The 14,566-nt window shown below is 41.4% G+C and overlaps 3 protein-coding genes across 4 annotated transcripts in view; all 3 read left to right on the top strand.

The window, feature by feature from the left end:
- The first annotated feature begins 206 nt into the window (after positions 1-206).
- Positions 207-6,698, top strand: LOC148897982 (dynein light chain roadblock-type 2-like). The gene is made up of 4 exons (XM_088996700.1): positions 207-249; positions 348-423; positions 3,683-3,850; positions 3,940-6,698. The coding sequence occupies exons 1-4, from the start codon at positions 247-249 to the stop codon at positions 3,981-3,983; spliced, it is 291 nt and encodes a 96-aa protein (XP_088852826.1). The 5' UTR covers positions 207-246; the 3' UTR covers positions 3,984-6,698.
- Positions 4,015-10,067, top strand: faap24 (FA core complex associated protein 24). Of its 2 annotated transcripts, XM_088996694.1 has the most exons (5): positions 4,015-4,648; positions 6,870-7,012; positions 7,070-7,225; positions 7,859-7,909; positions 9,186-10,067. In XM_088996694.1, the coding sequence occupies exons 1-5, from the start codon at positions 4,429-4,431 to the stop codon at positions 9,435-9,437; spliced, it is 822 nt and encodes a 273-aa protein (XP_088852820.1). In that variant the 5' UTR covers positions 4,015-4,428; the 3' UTR covers positions 9,438-10,067. The 2 variants fall into 2 exon arrangements, with proteins under 2 accessions (XP_088852820.1, XP_088852821.1); XM_088996695.1 differs by lacking the exon at positions 7,859-7,909 and having other exon boundaries at positions 4,028-4,648.
- Positions 10,058-14,566, top strand: part of tdrd12 (tudor domain containing 12) — a 21,684-nt gene continuing 17,175 nt past the window's right edge. The window contains exons 1-3 of the mRNA XM_088996687.1: positions 10,058-10,166; positions 13,032-13,085; positions 14,470-14,522. Coding sequence (XP_088852813.1) covers positions 14,472-14,522 — 51 coding nt within the window. The 5' untranslated portion in view covers positions 10,058-10,166; positions 13,032-13,085; positions 14,470-14,471. The remainder of the gene's footprint in view (positions 10,167-13,031; positions 13,086-14,469; positions 14,523-14,566) is intronic.

Here is a 14,566-nt window from a genome sequence, read left to right as displayed (position 1 = left end):
GGCACACAATGCAGCGGAGTCGCACATAAAAGGGGAGCCTGTTAAAATGGTCGACAACGCTGAGCAATACCAACGGATGAACGACCACATTTTCCACTGCGAGCTCCGGCATTTTTTTTCGCTATCAAAACGACGCCTGAAAACAACGATTACACTGATCTTCCGTAGACGTCACTTGTGTAACGTCACTTCTGTTTCCATTGGCAACTTGAGGACGCCGGGTCTGGAAGGAGAGGCACCAATAAAATGGTTTTATGTCTTGTTTCTAATCGTATGAACATAAGCGTGCGTTTGTGTTGCGCTGGGTGTTATTGCATTTGATGACAAATATTGTGTTTATCTTGCAGGCAGAAGTTGAGGAAACTCTCCAGAGAGTGGAAGCTAATAGGGGCGTGATTGGAACGATCGTCGCCAATAAAGAAGGTAAAATCCGATTTTAAATGACTACAGAATGAATACCTCTCTGCCACTGAGGTGTGACCAGTCAGTCCACGAGGCACATACAATGGTGTCTATTTCTGGGCAGTATGTCTCTTGATATTATTCGGACGTGGCCGCCCCTCGATGGGCATCCGGGATGTTTTTAAGGGTGGGGGAGCCGTTTATTTTATCACACGCGGAACACATTCCTCGTGACTAAATTGAGCATTTACATTGAATGAAATAAATACATTTAGTTAGCTATTTTAAACATTGTAGGATGACAACATCTACAGAGAAAAGCATGAACTTGTCTTGTGCAGACATAAGAAATCACTCACAAACGATTTATTGGGACGCTGCATCTATTTGAGGGACGCATGTATTCATATCAAGGGTGTTGAGAAAGTTAGATTGTATCCTCATTTTATGTAATGCTGTAATAATGAACTGATCTGGCAACCTAGCCACGACGCGACATCACATGACTTGAGAGCGATAAAAGCCAGTTTGTGTCTATGTTTTGGACTTCTCGTACGACGGTGAACACAGCGGTTGCTGTCTGTGCTTCGGCAAATAAATATCCTACTTGTATGATCTAAACAAGAGGACCTTCTCGACTCTTTATTCTCCCAAATGCATCGCGAAAGCGCTGAAGATCTCAACAGGTTATGGGCCCAGGAGACGTTTGGGAGATAAAGTGAAGCCAGAAGTGTATCCAGACTTGAAAGAGCGGTGAGCAAACGAGGCTATCGCTAACCGGCTAAACAGCGGTCAAGATGGATCAAGGAAGGGCAAGCAGGCACCTTCGACTGGCATTCGACGGAGATGAAGACAAGTACGAGATATGGGAAACAAAAATGCTCGGACATTTTCATTTATTGGGACTAAAGAAGACCGTGCTAAGCGAGCCGGCGACGAGTTCCGATATGACTACGGATGCAGAGAAAAATGCCGATGCGTATGCCGAATTGATAAATATGCTTGATGACAAGAGCCTCTCACTAATAATGAGAGATGCACCTGATGATGGAAGAAAATCTTTGAAGATATTGAGAGAATATTATGCCGGGAAAGGAAAACCACGGATAATAAATCTGTACACCACGCTCACGTCGCTTCAAAAGAGGAACGATGAAAGTGTTACAGACTATATCATCAAAGCCGAAACCGCCATCACAGCACACCGAAATGCAGGTGAAACTTTGGGAGATGGACTACTTGTTGCCATGGTGTTAAAAGGACTACCAGCAAGTTTCAAGCCATTCACAATCCATGTAGCGCATTCAAATGATGAAATCAAGTTTGCAGATTTCAAGACGAAGCTACGGAATTTTGAAGCCACTGAGAAATTGAACACTGAGTCAGGGGACAGTGTGATGAAGACACAGGGTCGGAGTGGACGACAAACCACCAAAACCAACACCCGTGACCAGCACGGTGATGACACAAGCATAGTGTGTTTCAAGTGTGGTATCAAAGGCCACATAGCAAGAGAATGTCGACAGAAGACATGGTGCAGTCATTGCAAAAGCAAGACACATAAAGACGAACGTGCAGGCGTAAGGACAAGGGCAGACGAGATGACGCCAGTATAGCGTCAGAAGACGGCGACACCGACATCGTGCTCAAGATGAAGGACGGCGAGGCCAGATCCAGGGAGCAGTTGGGTCGCGACATCAGAGAGAGAGGATTGATGAATACGCAAAAACAATTGTATTTAAATGTGAAATGTGTAAGACAGAGTTCACATTGTTCTGTTTATCTTGGTTTACATTACAGCAAACTGAGTATAAGTGGGGGTGTTGAGAAAGTTAGATTGTATCCTCATTTTATGTAATGCTGTAATAATGAACTGATCTGGCAACCTAGCCACGACGCGACATCACATGACTTGAGAGCGATAAAAGCCAGTTTGTGTCTATGTTTTGGACTTCTCGTACGACGGTGAACACAGCGGTTGCTGTCTGTGCTTCGGCAAATAAATATCCTACTTGTATGATCTAAACAAGAGGACCTTCTCGACTCTTTATTCTCCCAAATGCATCGCGAAAGCGCTGAAGATCTCAACAAAGGGGATAAATCTTATTGGCACATGGTGTCTTTTTGAAGGGGGACGTTGCTGGACGTCTTTTAAAGATCTGACTAAGATAGACAATCTGTTTGAGGGAGGCATTTATTTTCAAGGGTCAATGTCACCCATGCATGGGAAATTGCCTCGACAATACTTAAAGGACAACCAACACCAATTTTTTTGTTTCCTAACTGTCATCAGAAAAACGTTGTATAGCATCTAAAATACCCAAAACACGCAGGATGATATTTTTCGTCAAATTCAAAACACCAATAAAATGACTTAAAGTGTCTGAAAACTACTTAAAATTGTAACCGGAAGTGGCCAGTTTCAGAAGGCGTCTTGCCTTGCTCGAGAATCAAAACAATGGCTTCAGATTGTGAGAAGATGCTTTTTTGTTACTCATCCAGTTATGAATATGATTCAAAAAGTTCTGAAGAGGAAAGCATACAAGTTTGCAATAGATTAAATAATTTATTCTGTGTCATTTTGAGGCATCTGGAGAGAAATGTAGCACCCACAAGATGTCGACAAAACTCAGTGAAAATGGGCTGATTTTTTTTTCTGGGAATTTTTGTCAGCGAATATGAAATAGTTGTTTGGTGCAACACACAACGATTCACCATCGCGTTATTTATGTTTTCCTTCTAATTTCCCATCAACACGGATCAACACGAAGTTTTCCGACCAAACAAAGTACCGCAAAATGCATTGAGGTGATGAAAGGACTGCTACAGTGTGTCCTTTCTCGGTCAGGGGCGTTCCTTCCGTGACGTGATGTCAGGACTCGTCACCAACTCAAAAACAAGACTTGCGGAATATTCAGGGCGAGTCTTAAAACGTAAAATATAGCTATATGCGGTGGAATCTTTGTGAAATACGCTCAGTAGAAAGTCATTTGAAGACACAACTTGTCTGGAGGCGTCAGTTGTCCTTTAATGGCGGTGTTACTTGGAAGACGTGTTCTACTTCATGTATGTATTTGTCATAGGTGGAGGACATACAAATAGTGGATGATGAACTCTGCAAATGTTTGGGTCAATGCATCTAAATTAGCTCTCGATCGGGTATGAATTTGAGGGAAGCATTTAATTTCTTTATATTCTACTTAAGATATTTCACAAATGTATTTAGCAATTGCATCATTTGTTTGTATTGTATGTTTATAAGTATATTACTGTTTGGCAGGTATCCCAGTGCGATCAACGTTAGAGAGCTCCAAGGCTGCAAAGTACGCAGGAGTCCTTCGACATCTAACCATAATGGCCACCAGCACAGTGAGGGACATTGACCCTCAGAACAACCTGACCGTTCTCCGTATTGGTACCAAGAATCAAGAAATCATGATTGCACCTGGTAATATTCTCAAATTATGATTAAAAATGACAAATTATCTGAGGACCTGAACAAACACCTTGGTCTTTTCTTATCTTTTGTGTCCGTAGAGAATGATTGCCTGGTCATCGTCCTCCAGAGGTGGGATGGCTGAGGCCCTCTATGTGTTATCATTCAAGGGAAGTTCTGAATTGTTCCTGATGAGGGTTCCAGGGAGATGGATACGGACTCAGATGACTGAGTCAAAAGGCAGCCTCCAATTGGGACGAGAGGATGAAAATACGAAAGATTCGTGCATGCAACCATACTTATCACCAAAAAAATAATTAAAGTATCATTAAAAAATAACAATACAAACAACATTTAGCCTCACTGCCAATTAAAATGTAAGAGTTGACCATGACTTTAGAAGTTGACAAAATAATCGTTGTGGCAAACAAATGAATACAAGTGCGACCACTCAAAAGATACTTTTCAGTGAATATAACAGTAAGAATTCACAGAAATGTGCATTCTTAACCTGTTAACATCTGTACCGGAATGGCTGTGATTGCGCCTCTTTCCTTCAGGGGGCGACACGTTGCACGTGGTTTTCGTAAATGTCATGTTTAAGACGAGAAAAAGACAAGGCGACCCAAACAACACAAGAAGTGATTTGGGTTGACACTGTTAAATTATGTTTCACTTTATCCAAACTCCTATTTTACGTGAATGTAGAAACCATGGAGAGCCAAAAAGTGACTTTGGGTGTCCCTGCATACGGATATGTTATCGCAAGCGAGAAATGGAGAAACTCGACACTTATTCAAAGCTTGAAAGGTAAAAAACGGAAATAGGAATTTATTGCAGAACTCAGGTTAAATATCGCAAGCGCATTTCGATTTCTTTTTTGACGAAAATACGATATTTGCTGAATGCACGAAAAAAAACATGTCATGTTTTTCACAGCGAAACGATTTTTTTTACGCTATGCATGTTTGATTTCAAAATGTGAAATGCGGTATTTTAGTGTGAATGGAGACGTGGCTATTCCTGACTGAACTAAAATCTCCTGGACAAAAAGTATTTTTTGTCCCCTTCTAAAAATCTGATTTTACCTTTTTCATTTACAGTATGTACCAGGAAAATGACAATAACCTCCTCCCCCAAATTTGGAAACCGGACATTGTAAAAAAAATATATATATATATTTAAATGACAACCGACATTACTTTTTTGTTTCCTAACTGACATCAGAAAAACGTTTTATAGCATCTAAAATACCTAAAACACACAGTATGATATTTTTAGTCAAATGCAAAACACCAATAAAAATGACTTAAAGTGTCCAAAATCTGCAAAAAAATTGAGCTGTGAATTGGGCATTTTCAGAAAGTCCCGCCCCCAGTTCGTGACATCACGCCAAGACGTCTTGCATTGCTCGAGAATCAAAATAATGGCTTCAGATTCGGAGAATATGCTTTCTTGTTACACATCCAGTTATGAATATGATTCAAATAGTTCTGAAGAGGAAACCATACATGTTTGCAATCGATTAAAGAACTTATTCCGTGCCATTTTGAGGCAACATTGGGGGGAAATGTATCACCAAAAAAGAGGCAGAAAATGGCGACCAAGCTCCGTGTGAGGAATTAATCAGCCCGTTTCCACAGGCTGATAAATTCCTTACATGGAGCTTTGTCGCCCTCTTCTGCCTCTTTTTGGTGCAACACGACATTTTCAGACCAAACAAGTACAGCAAAATGCATTGACGTGATGGAAGGACTGCTACAATGTGTCCTTTTTTTGGTCTGGGGCGTTCCTTCAGTGACGTAGGGTGATGACTCATCACCAACTCAAAAATAAGACTTCCGGAATATTCAGCGCAAGTCTTAAAACATAAAATATAGCTATATGCGGTGGAATCTTTGTAAAATACGCTCAGTAGAAGTCATTTGAAGCCATTTTACAAATTATGGACACAACTTATCCGGAGACGTCGGTTGTCCTTTAACACTCTGTATGTACAATTGAGGACTAAAATGATTTGAAACATTATTGTACCACTGAAGGATCCAAGTGGAAACTCGAACATTCCCACGAGTTGTTGACCAGCTAAAATTATGACCAAAAACACACCAAGAAGTCCACCTTTGAATCTTCTTTGAATGGCTAAAAACAAACAAACAAATAAATTAATTAATTAAATTGCCTTGAATGAACCTTATCTTAGTGAGGCACTTTGCGCGTCTCGATGACCCCGAGAGCGATGTCGGCCGGAGTCTTGCACTCCTGGCAGGGTCATCCAAACCGAACAGGTCGAAGGGTAGAGGCCAGACAAAGAGTGATCCCAAACCCGCACCCGGGGGTAGGCGTAGGCGGAGTCCAACAAACTGGACTACCGGCAGCCCCCTGCAACTCCTGCCAAAAAATGGTCGTCATGAGTATCCTCATGCCACCAGAAACTCGCCTGATAAGAGTGAAGATTGTGGGAGTGTGGACTGTGCACTCACAACCTCACCTTAATCTCTACCTTTGCGCAAGCTTCTTGCCCCAATTTCCCCCCCTCCGCCCCTGAAACCCTGTGGCGTCCTATGGCGATGTGGAATGGCGGTGGGCACAGGCCAAGGATGTAGCTGGAATTGCCTAGCCCTACCATGTACACATGCGGCACCAACGACACTGTCACTAACGCCCACCCCTCCACAGCTCCCCAAACCCCCAACATCCCCTTCCTTGGAGCAAGCGTCATCATCACCTATGATGGACGGCTAGTAGTGTGTGTGTACATGCGTGTATGTGTGGACATAAATTAACATTGAAATTAGAAACTGCATTTGGTATTTTCTTCGATTGTCTCTGTGATATTAAAATTGGGTTGATGAACTGACATCCTTGTGTAAATATGCACAGAGCACATACACCAGGAAATGGGCAAATAATTTTCCTCTGTTCGTAGTTGTCAGATTCTTTGCACATTTTAACTCCTATCTTCAAACATGTACACTGTAATGTATTTTAAAACAAATCTCTGTGAAATAATCCTGCTTCTCTGCTCCAGCTGGAGGAATGAAAATCCTTTTTGAAAGTGAGCTTGGCGTGGCCGATTTCCTACTCCCAAGCAACAACTGCATTCTCTACCTTTCCGAATGTGATGTCATCGCCGGCGCTGCCTACAAGAGGAAGCTGGTTCGGTACAGGAATGTAAGTTTTAGCCTCTCACCTGTTTAGTTTTGTCCTAAATCTGTGTTGAAATCGCAGGCCTGCAGCAGCTTCCAGGAGCTGGTTGTGGTAGAGAAAACACGCCTGGTCGAGCAGTACTTCTGGGCGGTCCAGAAGTTTGTCGTATTGGAGCTTGGCTTGACGTTGCTACCGGTCGGCGGCCAGACCGAGGCGTCACAACTTCTCCTTCAATTGGTAACATCACTTTTTGTTGTATTAGGTTGCTGTTCATATTTGCTGTGTTTACCCGAGTCAGCAAAAGCAAAGCTACTTCCCAGAATAAATTGGTTAAATTGTGGAGGTAAAAAAACAACCCATTTGAGTGCAGCACTCCATGTTTCCACATGTTTTCGCACTTTGAAGACCCTAAGAATATTGTATTTTGTGCCTGAAGAATGACCAAATCCACCAAATGGAAAAGTTTCTTCTTTCACCTGACAAAGGTGCGTTGAGTGATATTGATTCACTGCATGGCTGGCTCCAGGTGAATGACAATTGTCTTTTTGTTTTGTGTTAAGACTGGGTTTGCAATTTACAGCACGCACTAAGATTGGATGATTAAGGGGACAAAATCATGATTATTTTTGACATTGAAATTTCTTTTCATCCAAAATATTTATTGTTGCATGATAGGTGTCAATTCATGATCAAAAACCAACTCATTTAAATTAGACCATAGTCTAATGCCCCTTCTTCTTCTTCTTCTTCTTCTTCTTCTTCTTCTTCTTCTTCTTCTTCTTCTTCTTCTTCTTCTTCTTCTTCTTCTTCTTCTTCTTCTTCTTCTTCTTCTTCTTCTTCTTCTTCTTCTTCTTTTCCTTTTCCTTTCAGCTTTTCCCTTCAGGGATCGCCACAGCAAATCAATGTCCTCCATCCATCCCGGTTTGTGCATCCTCTTCTCTCACACCAGCTACCTTCATGTCCTCTTTGACCACATCCATAAACCTCCTCTTCGGTCTTCCTCTCGGTCTCCTGACTGGCAGTTCAAGGCTCAGCATCCTTCTCCCGATATAGTCACTCTCTCTCCTCTGGGCATGTCCAAACCTCTGACTTTCTCTCCAAAGCCTCTAATATGAGTCGTCCCTCTAATGTACTAATTCCTGATCCTATTCAACCTGGTCACTCCCAAAGAAAACCATATTCAGCTCTGGGACCTCCAGTCTAATGCCCCTTCATCAATGCACATGAAAGAAACACGTTATTCTTGAACACCCAATTGTTTTTGTCAAGTATAAAATGACCCTCAAATGTCACCTGAAAGTCAAGAGTCTTGCAGTTTTATTCTGCTGCATTCACACCTTTGCACGTGTTGGAACCGTGAATAAGCATCTTCATTTGCTTTTTAATCACATATATTTTCTTAGTTTGTTGTTCTCATTTTATTTTCACATGTCTTGGGACTTAGTGACCTAACCAAAGACCTCTGGTATTGTATTTTGTGCCATATTATGTGGAAATGTGTTTTGATATGCTGGTAAAAATTTCTTAAAACCTCGATCAACAGAAAAAATATCAACAATTTTCTGACCAATTAAGTGACATGAGGTCATTTCCCATATCTCATTTCCAACCTTTATAATAGATGTGACAATGCATTGTCATCAAATGGTGAGTATAGTTTTTTGCTTTTTTGAATGTTGCTGTGCCGATGACCATTTTATGTTTGGGAGATTTTTACCGAGCGAGTTGCTTGTTCTGTAGCCACAAAGGGACCTAAGTTTTCTTGTGCCGGTCCCAAGCCCAGATAAATACAGAGGGTTGTGTCAGGAAGGGCATCAGACGTAAAAGCTTGGCCAAAACAAACGTGGATCAAACCTCTGAAGATGGCGGACACTGATTAGCTGTGGCGACCCCTTGAAGGGAAAAGCCAAAATGAAAAGAAGAAGATCAGATGTGACAAATTAATATTGACCGCCTCACCTTTATCTTCTCCCGCAAAAACAGTCCTCATCAGAAATCCAAAGCAATGCAATGGCCGAAATCTATGGGAAGTGATGACAGTGGTGTATGAACTACCCCTACTTAAGAAATAAGTTTTGGGTGACAGCAAATGGTTGGAGTACAAGTGATTTCTTATTCCTTAATCATTGCGAATATGTGCATGGTTACAATAGTCAATTATATTATATGGTGACAGTGTTCTAATTTCTGGACGCAGGTTCACACAGACGGTAAGGAGAACCCATTCAGAAGAAAAAGCTCGCCCAGACTATTGGACCCGCTGGTTTTGGCAGCAGTGCAGCAGGTTCCCGGGATAGGCAGGGTCAAAGCTCTGGCCCTGCTGGAAATCTTCTCCAGCATTCATCAGCTGTGCAACGCCACCGTCGCAGAGCTAGAGCCTGTTGTGGGTCAGGCCGCTGCACAAAACATTCACACGTTCTTACATAAGTCCACTGCAGCAGGCAGATGACATGAGACCACTCTGAAGCGAATTGAAAACTTGTACGTGGACAAAATGTAAATGTTTTGGCTGCAACCCACCTGAACTTGTGCCGTGTGGATTTTATGAATGGAGCAGTTAAATGCCATGAGCCTCCCGATTTGGGGTTTGAATTTCGGTTGTGCAATTCACGTGTGCAATGTGCATGTTTCGGTGATGCTTGACAAATTCTCAGTACTAAAAAAAATCTGAGGAAACGTTTTACATACCGGTCAAGTTGTACGGTGTCAGCGTAATTTGTAGAAGTGAGCGCTCATGTTTAAATGCGTACGCCCTAAATTCAACATCTGTATGTTTTCGCTCCATTAGGTGTTTTTGTTTTGTTTATTTCTCGTTTTGATCTTGTCACCGTTACGGCAACGAGACAATGCACCAAATTGGTATGTAGTAGTGATGTGCCCCAACGTGCCGAGGCTCCGAGGCGTGTGTCGAGTAAAACAATCTGGGAAGCGCGGTTTGAGGCGTGTGTTACGCTTTTGGCCACGCCTGATGCCTCGGAAAGCACAGTTGCCACACCCGGTGCACCGCGAGACTGCTTCCTGCGTGACTGCGTCATCGCAAACTCGGGTCATTTGAAATAAAATGGTGCACCGAAACGACCGAGCTGACGCTGACACACCCAACTTGTAACTTCATTCGCATTTGTTCTGCATAGGACGCATCGACCACAACGAAAAAGAAGACAACATCCCCCATCTGGTATCATTTTAAGCAGATCTCTCCTAAATGTTGTGTAATGGTAATGACTGTGACAACTGACAACACAGTGTAGCCCTCGTTTTCATGTATTAAGTAGAAGTAAACTTTGTTCTAAAGAACTTGGGTACCATCACAACACCTTGCCCTCAACAAAAAAGATTGAAAGGTGTGTCTTGCACCTTGTTTGTGTAACGTAAAGCAATTATTCTTTCAAGTAACACACGAACATTCATTCACATCACAAGTCCCTGCCATTTTTACGCAAGAGGATTGCAAAGAAAAAAAATAACGTTGACACGACATCAGTTTTATCTCAGAATTCTGAGTTTATTCTCAGAATCCTGAATTTAATCTAAAAATCCTGACTTTAAAATTCTCACTTTAAAGTCTGAATTCTTAGCTAAAAGTGAGAATCGTACAACATTATTTTTTTTCTATGTTGGCCCCAAACTTCTTCCGTACATTTTGACTAATTGACCCTATTATTTAAAAAAAAGTTATTTTTGTTTCATTTTATGTACGCTAATATAAAACGTAAGATTAGTCACCACTTTGCAAGGGCATATAAAGTGTCTGAAATAACGTCTGCCCGGACGCCCAGGGCGTGCAACTTTTACGTCCGGCGTACAACTTACAAAACGTCTCCGCCTGCGTGGCCAACAACTTTTTCAAGAAAAAAAAAATATATACATTATTTAATATTTGTAATATATTTTTCAAAATCAAACGTTTGCTTTATTCAATAAAGCAAACGCTTTATTGCTTTATTCAATAAAGCAAACGTTTGAACGAAGATTTTGAAATCTGAATACATTATTCCGATTTCGAAATCTTCGTTCGGTTTGGAAATTTTGGAATTTTGCTTAGTTTGGCAATTTGCATACTCGGCACGGCAGCCAACCAGAAGCCTGCTTCGTGCTTCCGGACTTTGCTGAGCTTTATAAGGTCGTGCATTTGCATATCATTTTCCAAAGTAGATGCACAGAACCTCAGCCCCAGAAGAAAGATTCAAAAGAAGCTAACAACATTTATGACGCTACAAAACGTAAACGTACATTATCCCGTGACTGTAAAGTGTCCTTCAGAGTTTTGAAAGGCGTTTAGAAATCAATGTATGATTATTAAAAGCATGGTGGAAAGAGGAGTTACGTGGCTTGTAGCAGACGACGCAAAGCAAACACTGCATTGTGCAACATGCCAAACTGTATGGAAAAACCACAACTGGAGCAAAATCATCAGCAAGGGATATTTACCATCAATTAAGCAAGGGAGCATTTGTGGTAGGTGCATCATTAATTAAAAAAATCCTTAATACTTTGCAACAATCCATCCATCCATTTTCCGTACCGCTTATTCCTCATTAGGGTCGCGGGGGGGGGGGGGGGGGGGTGCTGGAGCCTATCTCAGCTGTCTTCGGACACGAGGCGGGGGACACCCTGAATTGGTTGCCAGCCAATCGCAGGGCACACAAAGACGTACAACAGTCACTCTCACACCCAGGGACAATTTGGAGTGGTCAATCTGCCTGCCATGCATGTTTTTGGAGTGTGGGAGGAAACCGGAGGACCCGGAGAAAGCCCACACGGGTCCGGGGAGAGCATGCAAACTCCACTATGACCCGGTGTGCTTAAAGAGTTTGATGTTTCTCTTTATTTGTAAGTAGGTTCGTTGTCAGATCTCCCAGGCAGGTGACGCGCAGAGCTTGATCGTGGCGTGGAGTTGAGCAAGTCGTGCCGTGATGTCCGAGCCGGGCGTGAGCCCGAGATGACTCTGATGTGATTCTGCCTCGTGGTTCGCCCAATCTCTCTGTCCCGCGACAGCTCCTTTTATACAATTTGCAAGCGTGTGCTATGCGTCAGGGTGATACGCACACCAAGGAGATCAAGGAATTGAAAGACATGAAAGTGTTGAAAAGCGCACTTCAAAATCATACACGCGTGTGACGCAACATGCTAACCACTCGACTACCACGCCGCCCACTTTGCAACAATGTTTTTTTTTTTTTTTTTTTTTTTAACGATTAGTCGTCTGATTCTGTTTCAAGTTGTGAAAAATGGGCAGACAACTCTGAAAAGTTGCCTGCCCTGATGTCCGGTAACTTTTTGTCATGAGTTTCAGACACTGGCATATACCCTTATTTGTAAGATTGTCAATCGCCTCAGGTTGAAAGATATGTTTTTACGCCTTTTTTTGGGCCAAGTTATCACAACTGGTATTGTAAATTATTGACAATTATATTTTTACTTGAGGTACTTTCAGTGAACTTTTTTTGTTTTATTTCCTCAGTTAAATGTATGTATGTTTATTCTTTGTTGCCCGTATTGTTATTGGACAAATATACATTGGTTCCAATGGGTTTATTTTATTTCATTCAAGTGTACTTCTACTTAAGTACAGCGTGTGAGTACGTTTACCAGTTCTGCTTTTAAAATACAATATTTTTTAAACATTATCATCGAGTAAACTGTATTTGACAGATTTTGGGTTTTCTCTCCTAAAGTTACCACGAACATTCACCGCCAGTCGAGAGCACCTGTCTTGGTCAACTTCCATTTCACTTGAATGTCCATTACTTGCAGCAAGCGTTTCTTTTCCGTCCTATTCTTTTACATTGGTTGCCGTTCCGTTTCGAATCGATTGGAGTCAAAGAGGTAATGATAAAGTCGCTTGTATTATTAACATTAAATGTGAATGACGTCGAGTTGAAGTAATGTTTGTCTTTTCCAAGGGGAGAATGACTGGCTAAGGTTAGCTCGTTAGCTCAAGGCCATTTTGTAAAATCGCACATCGTCGGTTGCCAATGTAACTTCATATTCGTTCTCAAAATAACACTTTATTTTATTGCATTTTTTTCCACATTCTCAGACCAAGAGAGCGTTTTCAAGGCCAAAGGCTATATCCCAATTGATGAATTTGAAGGTAAGATGAGGCGGTATTCTTGTCACTTCAATGTCTTGCCACATTATCCGTCTTTGGTGTAATTTGGCAAATAAAATATTGAAAATAGTGCAAATAATTTACGTTGGTTAAAAAGCCTAACCGTCCGCATCAATGTGTCGATTTTGAATTGAGAACATACTCTCAAGACTCCATTAATGTAAAAATGCAGAAATACCGCCCCCACGCAGCTCTATCATGAGCCCTTTGGTCATGTTAATTTATCTTTTGGTGAAATGCGAATATCAAGGGGTGTTCTTGAAAGTGATTGTGAACATGTTTTATGTAAGTAAACATATTTTATGTAAATAATCAACTCTCCCTGTCGAACCCTGAATTCTGTCCAGGCTTTACGAGCATGATTTTACACCACACAGAAAGTTACCTACTTGAGCTAGAACTGGGTGAATGAGGCTGAGCAAAATAAAAGTTAAGGCAATACGTCACAAATTAATTTTGGAATTATTTTGTGAATGATGAGAGAACTACCTTTTCACAAGAAAAAGAAAAAAACGAACCGACCTGAGACTGTGGAGGACCCATCTGTCTCTGTTGGTTTTATAGTGTTGTACTTCATTTGATATGGAGATATTTGCAGGATTTCAGATTCCATAAGGAAGCCAAAACAAACATGTGAATCAAATCTCTGAATATGTAGGACACTGATTAGTTGTGGCGACCCCTGAAGGGAAAAGCCGACAGGAAAAGAAGAGATTGAATAAGGAATAAATGTGTAGTCTCAATTAAATTAGGGATAGTATGTTACTGTGATTAATTGTGACATTGATGGTATCATTTAGTAGTATTATTAAATTAATTGTAGCAGAAGTAAAAGTTGGTGTTTTTGGCTGGCCATCTGGATATGTACATAAACATCTGGACAGGTATACGTGGATACCAGGGTTTTGCACATTCAAAGAGTGCAAGAAGCCGTCTACAGTGAGACAGTAAAAGGCAAGTGTTTAAAGGCTTTTCCAAAACCAGTCCTCTGAAGAATCTCGATCTGTTTCTCGATCCAAATGGCCTGTTCAGAGTTGGAGGCTGTCTTTATTATTCAACACCGAATGCATGGTAAGGTAATAATGCCGCATTCACTTTTGGTTATGATCCATGGCATGAAGCACAGATCACTAACAGATGCACTTGACACATATCGAATTAAACTTCTATGCCTCTTTTTGATAAAGACCACACTTATACTTTTATGTTGTAAATTTTTCCACTGCGAGACCAATAAAGGTAAATCCAATGTTGTCTGTGATTGGATAGCCAAGTATTTTATTAAGTGATACCTTGTGTCAGAAGTTCAACAACCGCAAATCTATGAAATGTTTGTGCCATTTATCAAATGCCATTTGTCCATCAGTGATGAGTAAAGCTACGCTTCAAGACTGTGATGGGATGACAGCTCCCTCTGAGGTCAGTGTTTTTACTCAGTGTGTCCCACTGACGTGTCATTTTCA

Source organism: Hippocampus bargibanti, linkage group LG05, assembly GCF_051943395.1.
Source record: "Hippocampus bargibanti isolate YZ-2025 linkage group LG05, ASM5194339v1, whole genome shotgun sequence".
NCBI lineage: Eukaryota > Metazoa > Chordata > Actinopteri > Syngnathiformes > Syngnathidae > Hippocampus > Hippocampus bargibanti.
This window is presented reverse-complemented; position numbering and strand designations above follow the sequence as displayed.

What these genes read in the sequence shown, in the direction of transcription:
- LOC148897982 (XM_088996700.1), top strand. An exon ending in GATCGTCGCCAATAAAGAAG is followed by an intron (nt 424 to 3,682) that starts GTAAAATCCGAT and finishes ACTGTTTGGCAG; the next exon opens with GTATCCCAGTGCGATCAACG. An exon ending in AGAAATCATGATTGCACCTG is followed by an intron (nt 3,851 to 3,939) that starts GTAATATTCTCA and finishes TTGTGTCCGTAG; the next exon opens with AGAATGATTGCCTGGTCATC.
- faap24 (XM_088996694.1), top strand. Translation starts at nt 4,429, where the DNA reads ATGTCATGTTTAAGACGAGAAAAAGACAAGGCGACCCAAACAACACAA. An exon ending in ACTTATTCAAAGCTTGAAAG is followed by an intron (nt 4,649 to 6,869) that starts GTAAAAAACGGA and finishes TCTCTGCTCCAG; the next exon opens with CTGGAGGAATGAAAATCCTT. An exon ending in CACAACTTCTCCTTCAATTG is followed by an intron (nt 7,226 to 7,858) that starts GTAACATCACTT and finishes TTTTCCTTTCAG; the next exon opens with CTTTTCCCTTCAGGGATCGC.